This window comes from Phocoena sinus, chromosome 2 (genome assembly GCF_008692025.1).
Source record: "Phocoena sinus isolate mPhoSin1 chromosome 2, mPhoSin1.pri, whole genome shotgun sequence".
Classification (NCBI taxonomy): Eukaryota; Metazoa; Chordata; class Mammalia; order Artiodactyla; family Phocoenidae; genus Phocoena; species Phocoena sinus.
In genome coordinates, this window is record NC_045764.1 from 100,509,718 (window position 1) to 100,522,182 (window position 12,465).

The 12,465-nt window shown below is 46.8% G+C and overlaps 1 protein-coding gene across 1 annotated transcript in view; it reads left to right on the top strand.

The window, feature by feature from the left end:
• The window catches only part of RYR3 (ryanodine receptor 3), a 399,907-nt gene that overhangs the window by 207,283 nt on the left and 180,159 nt on the right, over positions 1 to 12,465 (top strand). The window contains exons 42-45 of the mRNA XM_032621721.1: positions 1,732 to 1,818; positions 2,228 to 2,454; positions 4,165 to 4,960; positions 7,948 to 8,148. Coding sequence (XP_032477612.1) covers positions 1,732 to 1,818; positions 2,228 to 2,454; positions 4,165 to 4,960; positions 7,948 to 8,148 — 1,311 coding nt within the window. The remainder of the gene's footprint in view (positions 1 to 1,731; positions 1,819 to 2,227; positions 2,455 to 4,164; positions 4,961 to 7,947; positions 8,149 to 12,465) is intronic.

Below are 12,465 nucleotides of genomic sequence, written 5' to 3' on the forward strand. Positions count from 1 at the left end.
ATCGTGAGCCGATGATAGCACTGGACCAGACAATCTTTTAAGTCACTTCCAGCCATAAAAATGTATGTTTATAATTCTTATGTCTAAATGCATTGAGGAAGTTCATTATTTACAAGAAGCCTGTAACAAATATCCCGGCAGAAAGGAAAACTGCTCTATTCATTTTCTATCACCTGATAAATTGCCACAAACTCAGTGACTTAAAGGCATTCATTTATTGTCCCACAGTGTCCATAGGTCAGGAGTCAGGGCACAGCTTAGCTGGGTCCTCTGCTCAGCATCACACAAGGCTGCGGTCAAGGTGTCAGCCAGGCTGCATTCTTTTCTGGAGCTCGGGGTCCTTTTCTGAGCCCACATGGTTGTGGGCAGAATTCATTTGCTTACATTTGTAGAACTAGGGCTCCATTTCTTGCTGGCTGAAGCCAGGGGCCAACCACTCTCAGCCCCATGAGACCCCCCTGGAACTCCTGTCACGTGGCCTTCTGGCAACATGGCAGTTTACTTCTCCGAGGCTGTCTGGACCATCTTCCTCTCCCATCTGCTGAGATGGAGTCTTCTACAATGTAACCCAATCAAGGGCATGACAGTCGCTTTTTGCCATATTCTGTTTGCTGGAAACAAGGCACAGGTTCTAGGAGAGGGGATTGTACAAGAGGGTGACTCATTGAGGGACACTTTTAGGGTATGTTCCCAATACCCAACAGCTCCTAATGTGACGGGGTCGGGAGAGTTGCAAGAATGTCCTCATGTCTGAATTTGCTTAAAGGCAAAGGACTTTAGCTGGTGGAATTAAAGTTCCGTTTCTTCTTCCGTGGTCCTCCGAGTCTGATCAAAAGCCCGACGTCAAGGTGAGCAAGGGATAAGTGGAGCCCCTGATGTCATAAGTAAATCAGTCCACATGCCTCATCTCAGTGGCAGCTAAAAGGCAGTTGGTGAATCCTGCACCTTTTAATGTAAGAACTAAAATCATGGAGAGTGAGGAAGGGGTGGAGAGAAGTCCAGAGGAACCAAGTGAGAGGGAACGGTTTTGAGGGAGGAGAGAGGCTCCAGGAGCAGCCTCTTCATGTAATTCCAGGGGAGCGCCGCGTGGTCTCTGCCTGCAAAGGGGGCTCTCAAGTGGGGGCACTTTTCCCTTCAGGGACACTTGGCAACTCTGGAGACATTTATCAGTAGGGCTGAGGTTGCGACGCTCTGCTGTAGGTCCCCCCGGCTTTGCCTGACTGACGCCCATGTGCCTTGAGAAAGAATACTGAAGCCACCGCACCACCCTCCCTTGTCACCTTCCAGGGCAGGAGTGATGGATGGTGGTGCTTGCTGTGGGCCTGCGGGGGGGCGGTCTCCGTGCTCCGTGAAGAGCCAGCGCCTCAGCTTGTTCTGTGACCAGAACAGGCACTGCCTTCGGTGGCCAGTGGGTTGCTCCCACCTGTGACTGTCCCCCTGAGCACTGCAGAAAGCTGCTGACTTTGGTTACCCGAGAGAGAGAATGAAAGGACGTGAGATTGTTCAGCCCCGAGTGGAGAGAGGAAGGGAGTGTTGAAGGTGGGAGCAGTGACAGTAGCTATGGTTAGGCACTGGGTCTCTGGGAATCTCTGAGCAGTGGGCAATCAGCAGCCCGTTAACTGCCCTCTTTCAGCTCAAGTTGGAGTGAGGGTGTTGATTGAAACACCCATGACTTAGCCCCCTGTGGGTTTATAATTCTGGGCAAACATCTGGATTTGTTTTGGTTTCCAGGTGGAGCCCAATACCAAGGTGTTTCCAGCGGTCTTCCTGCAGCCTACAAGCACCTCTTTGTTTCAGTTTGAACTTGGGAAGCTGAAGGTATTTATCTGTCCCCTCATCTAATGTCTGTGACATGAGGGGACATGCTGACCATTAGGGGGAGAAGCCTGGGCCTGAGAAAACCGGGAATCTGTCACCTCTTGCTTCTCATATGCCTCCCAAACGTCTACACTTCCATGTGAAATTCATGCAACAGTAAATAGGTTCCCATGTTCCCCTTCTCCCACTTCTGTTGAGTACCGAAAGAATTAATGAATGTTCACATAACCCATTATGTCAGGTCTTCATTGATGCTGGTGAAGCCCTCGCTGGTCCCTGGATGCATTTATCTCTTTTTAATGTATGCTCATCCTTTTGGTCAACATGGGCCAGGTGCATTGTCCAGCCACTGAGCATATCTGTGTTGCACGTGTGTTCTCCTCCCTGATGCCTTTCTGCCTTGCCCCAGAACGCCATGCCCCTGTCGGCAGCCATATTTAAGAGTGAAGAGAAAAACCCCGTCCCGCAGTGCCCACCACGGCTGGACGTCCAAACCATCCAGCCCGTCCTCTGGAGCCGTATGCCCAGCAGCTTCCTGAAGGTGGAGATGGAGCGGGTGAGCGACCGCCATGGCTGGGTGGTGCAGTGCCTGGAGCCTCTACAGATGATGGCGCTCTACATCCCCGAGGAGAACAGGTAGTGGGGGGGGTCCAAAGAGGAAGGGCCGGGCCCGGGAGGCAGGGGAGCAGTACCCAGCAAACCCAGAAGGGAAGGAGGATCATCCTCATTGGCAAAGGGCCCCAGATGACTACTGATTGCCCCGAAGCCTCGGTTTCTCTTCTTTCCCTTCCCCGCTTTGATTATGCGCTCAGAAACAGCCTGATATTCACAGTGACGTGCCTGCCACGGGGCTTTCACTGTAGCTCCAAGTACCTGCACTCAGGGACATTTCCATGCGTTTAATTAAAAACCCTAGCGTGGCTCAGAAATACTATGTTATTGATGGCAAGAAGGGGAAGAATGAGGCATGCCTAGCTTGCTTGGAGAACCAAGAATCAGGCTCCTGGTCCCCACTCTTTAAGAGGTGCTCCTGGGGCTTCCATGGTGGCGCAGTGGCCAATGCAGGGGACGCGGGTTCGTGCCCCGGTCCGGGATGATCCCACATGCCGCGGAGCGGCTGGGCCCCTGAGCCATGGCCGCTGAGCCTGCGCGTCCGGAGCCTGTGCTCCGCAACGGGAGAGGCCACAACAGTGAGAGGCCCGCGTACCGCAAAAAAAAATAAATAAATAAAAAATTAAAATTAAAAAACAGAGGTGCTCCTGGATTATGGCCTAGATTCAATTCTAGCGCTATCACTTTCTGGCTGCGTGGCCTTGAGTGAGTTACTCATGCACTCCAGGCCTCAGTCTTCTCACCAGTACAGTGAGATCAATGCCCACCCAAAGGATTGCTGAGAGAGAAAAAATGAAATTGTGTAGGGAAAATCTAGTTCAGTTTCTGTCCATAGAAAAAATTAAGTAAGTTTTATTTTTATGGATGTTGTTACCCCTTGATCTCTTGGACTGAAAAAATAAAGCAATAGAGGATGGAGGTATTTGACACCAGCATAGCTCACATTTAGGTATTCCACTGGGTCATGGGCAGCAGAAGGGCAGGCTAGTGTAGGGAAGGAGCAGCAAAGACCAGGAGACCAGCCAAGTAAGCCAATTGCAAAGTGTCCTCAGGTTCTCAGTGAGAAGCAAGACAAAATGGAAAAATCTAAGCAGAGATCAGAGCCCCGGGCCCCCGCACACAAGGGAATAATACACAGCAAATAGATCTCTACAGTCAGGATGGAGAAAGTGAACTGGCTACCTGACTACGCCAACTCATCACAGGTTGGAAGGCGTTTCCTCTCTGGACAAGAGCGCGGGTGTGAGTTTGTTTTCAGGAAAAGGATAGCCCCATGGCTGATGGTAAACTGGAGATTCCATAGATGAGGCAGATGGTAAATTGATGGGAGGGCTTTAGCTACGTCTTCTGAGGGGCTCTTACATCAGTAAACAGAGGATCCCCTTGAGCCTACAAATAAGAGGACCAAGTCACCTGTCATGTACCTGACTGTTTTCAGTTCTGAGTCGGGTTTTTCCCTAATAGTGGGGACTTTGATATTTGGTAAGCTAGTGGCTTTTAAGTCTTACAGACTTTTGAGACCCTCATAGTTAGAAATGGTGGATTATCAGGAGCTGGGATATGGACCAGAACTGGGAGACGAACGATAACCCGTGAGAGACTGCTCCAGGCTTCTACCCTCTCTGCCTTCCTTGGCTCGGGTGAGATGCATGGGGATTCCGAGGGTCAGCGCTCTGCTGAATTCTGGCACAGTTTTCTCCTCCTGGAGTGGTTGATTGCTTGTCTCCTCCTCAGGTGTGTGGACATCCTGGAGCTCTGCGAGAAGGAGGACCTCATGTGGTTCCATTACCACACACTGAGACTCTACAGCGCCTTGTGCGCCCTGGGAAACAGCCGGGTGGCTTACGCCCTGTGCAGCCACGTGGACCTCTCCCAGCTCTTCTATGCCATTGACAACAAGTACCTCCCCGGCTTCCTGCGCTCCGGCTTCTATGACCTTCTCATCAGCATCCACCTGGCCAGCGCTAAGGAGAGGAAGCTGATGATGAAGAATGAGTACATCATCCCCATCACCAGCAGCACCAGGAAAATCCACCTGTACCCGGACGAGTCCAAGAGGCATGGGCTCCCTGGGGTGGGCCCGAGAACATGCCTCAAGCCAGGGTTCAGGTTCTCCCCCGCCTGCTTCGTCATGACCAACGAGGAACACCAGAAGCAGAGCCCCGAGATTCCCTTGGAGCTTCTCAAGACGAAGGCGCTGAGCATGCTGACGGAGGCAGTGCGGTGCAGTGGGGCTCACATCCGGGACCCCGTCGGGGGGTCCGTGGAGTTCCAGTTCGTGCCTGTGCTGAAACTCATCGGAACCCTGCTGGTCATGGGGGTGTTTGACGATGACGATGTTCGGCAGATCCTCCTTGTCATCGACCCCTCCGTGTTTGGGGAGCACAGTGGGGACACACAGGACGGAGCAGAGAAGGAGGAGGTGACCCAGGTGGAGGAGAAGGCTGTGGAGGCTGGGGAAAAGGCCAGCAAGGAGGCTCCCGTCAAAGGCTTGTTGCAGACCCGATTACCGGAGTCCGTCAAGCTGCAGGTAACTCGGGGCAACCAGCATCCTGCCCTTAGAAAGAGCTGGGGAGGGTGACAGTGCAGCCTGGTGGTGACGCCAGGACTGTGGGCATTGGCTTGAATGTGGAGTGTAGCAGAGATGCTCAGGGAGAGCGCCCACTGGTCCTGCTTGTTTCTGAGCTGGAAGGTACTCCCTAAGTCTCCCCAAACCAAAACGAATAATACCAGCCCTCGTTAATAAAGCGTGCGCTTTAGAACTGTTTTTCTGGTCCCAGTGATGGATTTTCCCTGGTCTTCTCTCCTACCCTTTGGGACTAAAGCGCTCATCTGTGACATCTTGTCTGGAGACGGGGAGGAACCTTTGGCCGTGGAGTTGACCAAAGGAACTGGCTTGTAGAATGACCACATTCATCAGCTGCTCCCATTTGTTGCCGTGCTCCGATCACAAGCCTGACGTGGACCTGTTACACTGGCGCTCAGAGAAAGTGCCATCTGCGCTGGGCGTCCTGCTCACTTAGAGCTGCCCCCTCGCGCAGCTTAGTCTTACCAGACGTAAGCTAGCATCAGTGATGCACTGAAGAGGACGGTGACTTTTGTCTTCTCAGCACTGAGAAGAGAGATGAGAACAAATAGAGGAGAAATTAACACAACACTGTAAATCAACCATACTTCAATAAATTTTCTAGAAAGTAGAAAAAAAGAAAAGAAAAGAAATAGAGGAGAGCAGTTGATCTTAGTGGAGTGACCCTGGTTCAGGCATCCCTGGATTTCAATTCCTGTGCCTCAGCCACTTACTAGCTAAATAAATTTGCCAAGTCAGTAGCCCATCAGTCTTGACTTTATGATTTGTAAAATGTGGATGATGATATAGTAAAACATAATATTAAAATATGTTGTTAAAAAATATAATTTGAAACATATTTTACCATAAAATATATTATAAAAAATAATCTGGGCTTCCCTGGTGGCGCAGTGGTTGAGAGTCCGCCTGCCGATGCAGGGGACACGGGTTGGTGCCCCGGTCCGGGAAGATCCCACGTGCCGTGGAGCGGCTGGGCCCGTGAGCCATGGCCGCTGAGCCTGCGCGTCCGGAGCCTGTGCTCCGCAACGGCAGAGGCCACAGCGGTGAGAGGCCCGTGTACCGCAAAAAAAAAAAAAAAAAAAAAAAAAAAAAAATGCAGTCGAAGCTCTCTTATCCAATATGATGGGATTGGTAGGTGGCCATTTTATCAAAACATTGAATATAGAGGAGAAGTACAACAAATTTTACATATGTACCTTAAATATTTTATTAAAACATAGAAATGTGCTATTCTGATGGAGGGCCGAGACCTCTTCTTTTTTTTTTTTAATGATTATTTTTTTTAAAAAAGATGTTACCTCAAGACAAATGTAAATGAAAACAAAAATTACCAAAACCTATGGGATGCAGCAAAAATAGAAGAGGGAAGTACATTGCAATAAATGTTTACATTTAAAAAAAGGAGCAAGATCTCAAATAATCTAACTTTTTACCTCAAGGAGCTAGAAAAAGAACAAACCAAGCCCAAATTTAGCAGAAGGAAGGAAATAAATATTAGAGCATAAATAAATGAGATAAAGCAGGAAAATGTCAAAACTAAGAGTTGGCTTATTGTAACTTTTTAACTCTAAAATTAAGAAAATAAGTATGCCTGCAGTAGCCAGTTTAATTGAAGCAGGTATCTATATGCACATGATTTGGGGCAAGACCTCTTCTTTAATGTGAGTCCCTGACTGGCACATAGAGTCCCCTCTTTTCCATGGATGACACCTGTCATGCACCATCTATGATTACAACTTTGGGGTCTTTAAGGTAGGCTGCAGATTTAGAGGTAATTGAAAGCAACCTGAGTGCAAAATGCTTCTAGATTTTTATGATTTTCCCCAACTTTTTATAGTTGTCTAACTCACACTCAATTTTAGCATTTTTTAAAAAAAATAACTCGCCTTTCACAGATGTTCCCTAGTCATTCAACTTAGTTTTCCTATTTCATTCACCCACATGACTTTAAATGTTGTAGTTATAATCACGAGTAGGACGAGCATAAGCTCTGGGTCCCAGTTTACCTGGCTGGAGCAGAGGTGTGCAGATGTGCAGAGACTGTCCTGCTAGCTGACAGCACCCCACCACCAGGGGCTTGTCTGTGCCCAGACACACTGGAGAGTGTTCTTGCTCCGGGTGCATAGCCTCAGCGGCCATGGCTCACGGGCCCAGCTGCTCCGCGGCATGTGGGATCCTCCCGGACCGGGGCATGAACCCGTGTCCCCTGCATCGGCAGGCGGACTCTCAACCACTGCGCCACCAGGGAAGCCCTGGAGAGTGTTCTTTAGTCACGTGTGATGGGTTAAGTGGAGGTGGGTGAATAGAACTTCTGCTTTAGTAAAAATATGAGGAACACACATAAAGTATGGCAAGTGCCTGGCACAGTGTCTGGCACATAGCTAGTGCTCAATAAGGTATGGCTCTTTTTTTCTTATTAGTATAAATTCTAATGGCGATAAGATTAGTTATAACAATCGATCATAGAAAAACAGTGCTGATAAACAAAAACAATGAAAGATGGGGAGGGAAGCAGAAGTCTCGCTTTCCCATCATCCAGCACCAGAAGATGTCAGGAAGGAGACCCAGTGCTCATATGTACCATTCAGTGGTGGTTTCCATACTGAACTTAGAGCCCTGGGAAAACGCTCTCCTACATGCTGTTCTCTGTCTCCACAGGCAGACACGCTCTGTGTTTAATGAGCTCATTTTCCTGTTGTTCTCCTGGCTCAGCGGTAAAGAGCTGGGCTCTGGGTTCAAGTACTAATCCAGAGTCATCCAGTAATGGCCAACTTGGATTCCAGTAATAGCTCTATGATTACTATGTGACACTGGGCAAGTTCCTTAAATCGCCTAAGTCTCAGTGTTACCATCTGTAGAATAGGGATAATAGCCGCTTCACCAATGTACATGATGTATTATTATATTCACGTGTGTGTACACTTTTGCAGATGTGTGAGCTCCTCAGCTATCTCTGTGACTGTGAGCTGCAACACCGGGTGGAGGCCATCGTGGCCTTTGGCGACATTTATGTCTCCAAGCTCCAGGCGAATCAGAAGTTCCGCTACAACGAACTCATGCAGGCCCTGAACATGTCTGCGGCCCTGACTGCTCGGAAGACCAGGGAGTTCCGCTCACCCCCGCAGGAGCAGGTGAGAAGCCCCTTCTGAGCCTCCATCCCATTCCTAGGGAAGAGCTTGAACCCCACAAAGCAGGGTACACAAAGCCTTCCTGGGAGGTTGAAAGACCCCGGCCAGCACCAGGAGACAGGCTAGTCCTGTGCTGAGACAACTGGGAAGCCTCGGCCAGCTGTCTTGGGTGGAAAGATAACCTTCCAAAACCACACACAGAGCCAGGCTTCCTCCTTTCCGTCGCTCGCTCATGCCACCACTCCTGTCTCTGTTAGGATCCAGCTTCTACCCCTTAGAAGCATTTCTGTCCAGTCCTTCCAGAAGTCAGAACTCTGCTCTCCAGCAGAGATCAACAGAATGTGGTCCACATTTCCTGACTCGTGAGGGCGGGTGCACAGTCTTCCTTGACCGAGACCCTCTGGAATCCCCCCACCCCAGCCCCAGGAAGCCTGGAGGGCACAACATGGATGAGGGAGTCCTCTCCTGGGATGTGTTGTCTCCATTCTTTGCGCTACCCCACCTCGTAGTCAGCCTCATCCAGGTTGAAAGGCTGCTTTGAAAAGAATGAAAATCCTGGTGAGAAACTTGCAGATGAGGGAGGGACAGCTTGTAAAATAATGGTCTCCATTCGGCGCTGCTGCTCGGCCGCTCACGTATATCCTGCGGGCCATTTGTCACAGCTCCCTCAGTTTCAAAAGACAAGATAGATCTTCCAGTGAAGAAATTCATTTTTTGTCGTTGAAACCAAATCTTTGGGTCTTATATATATTCAATAAGCAGCCTATCCATAAATTGTTGTCGATATAATTACCACCATTTTGTAACAATGGTGAGGCCACCACAGCATGGTCCGATTACGTTCCTACAACCTAGTTTATAGGCTACAGATACTTATATTGGCTTACGAATGAACCACCTATCTTGGCTTTTTAAGATTCCTTTGAATGATACTGGCCTTGATACAGAGCAGACAGAGCTTCACATCTCTTTGCTAGAGGCAAAATGCGAAGGCCCTGTGGATTGGTGAGAGCAGGTACTTTGCACTGTGGTGAGGAAAATGCAGTGAGTTTGAATTATTCTTGAAGGCTTTACAGATGTTGTCAGGCTGCTTTTGGACTGGCAACAGGTGCGAACATTCCCTATTTCCCTGGGCAGAGGCTGACTTGTATTTGTGAAAAATGGGAAGGTGGATGAAGTGGTTATTAAAACACTGCTGTTGGCTTCAGAGCCTGGCTCCCATTCCGGCTCCACCGTCACTCACCGGATAGTCTTGGGCGCATTACTTCTCGTTGGCTCTCAGTTTCTTCAGGCTGCAAAATGTGGATAATGTTTGTGAGAAACCTATGAGATAATTCATTTAGATTGCTTAGCAGGTAATCTGTCAGGTAGTAAACCTTCTGTAAGTACTACAAGCTCTCATTAGTTTTAGTGTCAGAGGTATTTGCATTTGCTTCATGCCGTGTACTATGACCTTCTGTCAGTGAGCCAGTGACTAGAGTTTCTGCATGTTTTCTGACATCTCCTCAAGCCAGCTGGGACTTGGTTGTCCATCTGACACCGTCATCCCCATAGACACAGCTCATGATCCTGGATCCTAGAAGGGCCCTGCTGGCTCCACCCTCTTCTAGCCCCATTTTGCCTCCTTATCTTCTCTTCTGTCATCTTTGGGACCTACCATCACTTCCTTCTTTAGCCTTCTAGACAGTCCTCTGAACAATTATTTCAGACCCATTTCAGAAGTCTGTATATCAAGAACTTGAGCAGACCTCAGAATCCCTGGAAGGCTGAATAAAACACAGATTGCTGGTCCCACCTCTAGGGTTTCTAATTCAGTAGGTCTAAGGTAAGGCCTGAGAATTTGCATGTTTAGCGAGTTTCCAGGCTATGCTGATGCTGCTGGTCTAGAAATGAAACAAAAGCAGGGACCCTGTTACCAAATTCAGCTGTCCCATCTGCCACCCCTCCCAGAGTATTCATTGCTAGAAGGAACCTACCCATAGAACTTTCTGAGTAATTACGAATTTAATAATGATAAAGGATATGGAGGGTTTCAATTTCAGGACAGAGGAATGCAAAATCACTTGGACTACAGGATACATAGGAATTAGAATTTTAAAACAGTGATATGATTACCTTATTCTTCTGTAACCTGTGAGGATAAAATAGAGGTATTCAAAAAAAAAAAAAAATAGAGGTTTTCAGCCCTATATCCATACACTATTCAGAGACATGAAAAAAACATACTTGGGGGATGTAACTAAGTACAAAAGTAGGTAAAGCGAAGATTAGTCCAGTGATTGTTGGCAAATTAGCCAAGCACAGCTTGCAAGCCTTTCACTTTGAAAAGGACTTTCATTAAAGGGGATGACCTGGCAGAAGATTCAGTTCACTCCCCTTTTGGTTACACCCTGAGGGCTGATGGACCACTTGCTTCCTAAGTGTTCCAACAAAAGAAAGATCATTCAGTAAGAAATTAACTTTCAGATTCTTGAAATCAGACCTTCAGATCTGGTTTTTATTTAATAAACAACCCATCCATATATGTTGCTGATATAATTACCATAATTTAACATTGTGGAAAAACCACAAAAATCACTTTTCCAATCTGTTTTATCAATATTATTTTATTACAAACAATACCTCTACCTTCTGCCAGAAACTTGTTTGCAGTGGAAGCTTTGAAAAAGGATCTTCCTAACAATATTAAATAAGGTTCATGGTTTAATAAATGAGACTGTAAATTTTTTTCACCTAGATATCCTAAACAAAAGTAGAAAATACCCCTTTGCCTGGTGTTTGGGTTACTCTGCCTGACACAGCAAAATGGACAAGATTACCTCTAGCTATTACTTCAGTGCCTCGAGATATTCACTAACCTGGGGTCATGGGTCTGTGGAAGAATTTAGACATCCAGAAATCTTAGTGACAGCTTTATTTTCACCAACTTTTCATTAATTTCTAAGAGCATTTCTTTCAATTATTGATATAGGCAGCAAAGCAAGTACCTAACCTTGTCACCCATAGAAATTACATATTTTTTCATATCATATTACAGAGTTCTAATACCTTGAAATATCATTTGCATTCATCACTACTTCAAGATCACAGTGCATGTGAGACCTGCTGCTAGATCTTTTTGTATATATGTTACTGTATCACAGATTTGTTTTTTATCATCTTGATAACTAGATTGCAGTATAATTGTTCCTCTTTGTAATCCTCTCTGTTTTGTTTTAGGTATTTAGAATATTAATCTGAGAAAAAATCCATGGGTTTCACTAGACTGTCAGAGTGGTCCATGGCACAGAAACAGTTAAGCATCTCTGACACAAAACTATAGAGGAAAAGATGACAGGCTGGCTGCAAAACATAAAACCTACATGTCAAAAAAAATTCTGTAAACAAAATTAAAAGCTCACTAAAAACTGGGAAAAGTATTTGGAGTATATATTACCAAGAGTTAATAAACTGCAGATGTGCAAAGCACTCACCGATTAATTTTTAAAAAGATAATCACACAACAGAAAAATGGAGGAAGAACATGGATGGAAAATATATAAACTGTGAGATTAAAACAGTCCTACTCTGTGGAAAAGCAAAGTTCAACCTCACCAATTAAATGCAAATTAAAGGAACAGAGGGCTTCCCTGGTGATGCAGTGGTTAAGAATCCGCCTGCAAACGCAGGAGACATGGATTCGAGCCCTGGTCAAGGAAGATCCACATGCCGCGGAGCAACAAAGCCCCTGCACCACAATGACTGAGCCTGCGCTCTAGAGCCCACAAGCCACAACTACTGATCCTACCCTCCACAACTACTGAAGCCCGTGCACCCAAGAGCCCATGCTCCACAACAAGAGAAGCCACTGCAATGAGAGGCCCACACACCGCAACGAAGAGTAGCCCCGGCTCACCGCAGCTAGAGAAAGCCTGCGCACAGCAATGAAGACCCAACATAGCCAAAATTAAATAAATAAAATTAATTAATTAAAAAGATTAGGACTGTTTTAAAAAAATGAAAAATAAAAGCAACAAAGATATGACATTTTTCACCCATTAAATTGGAAACTATTTGAAAATATGTTAACTCTCACTACCATAATGGAGATGGCAAAGTAATACACACTCTTGTATAAATTTGGTATTAATGCAAATTGTTGTGAGCTTTCTGGAGGGCAGTCTGGCAATTAATATCAAAAGCCATTAAAATGGCAGCTCCAGTTGGAATTACTGGGTGGTGCATGCCAACGTGACTGTGCTGGTAGTGAGAGGTGCTTGGGTCATGCAGAGGCCTGTGGACTTTGCAACGGTCCCACAGAGACTTTGACGTAAGAAAAGA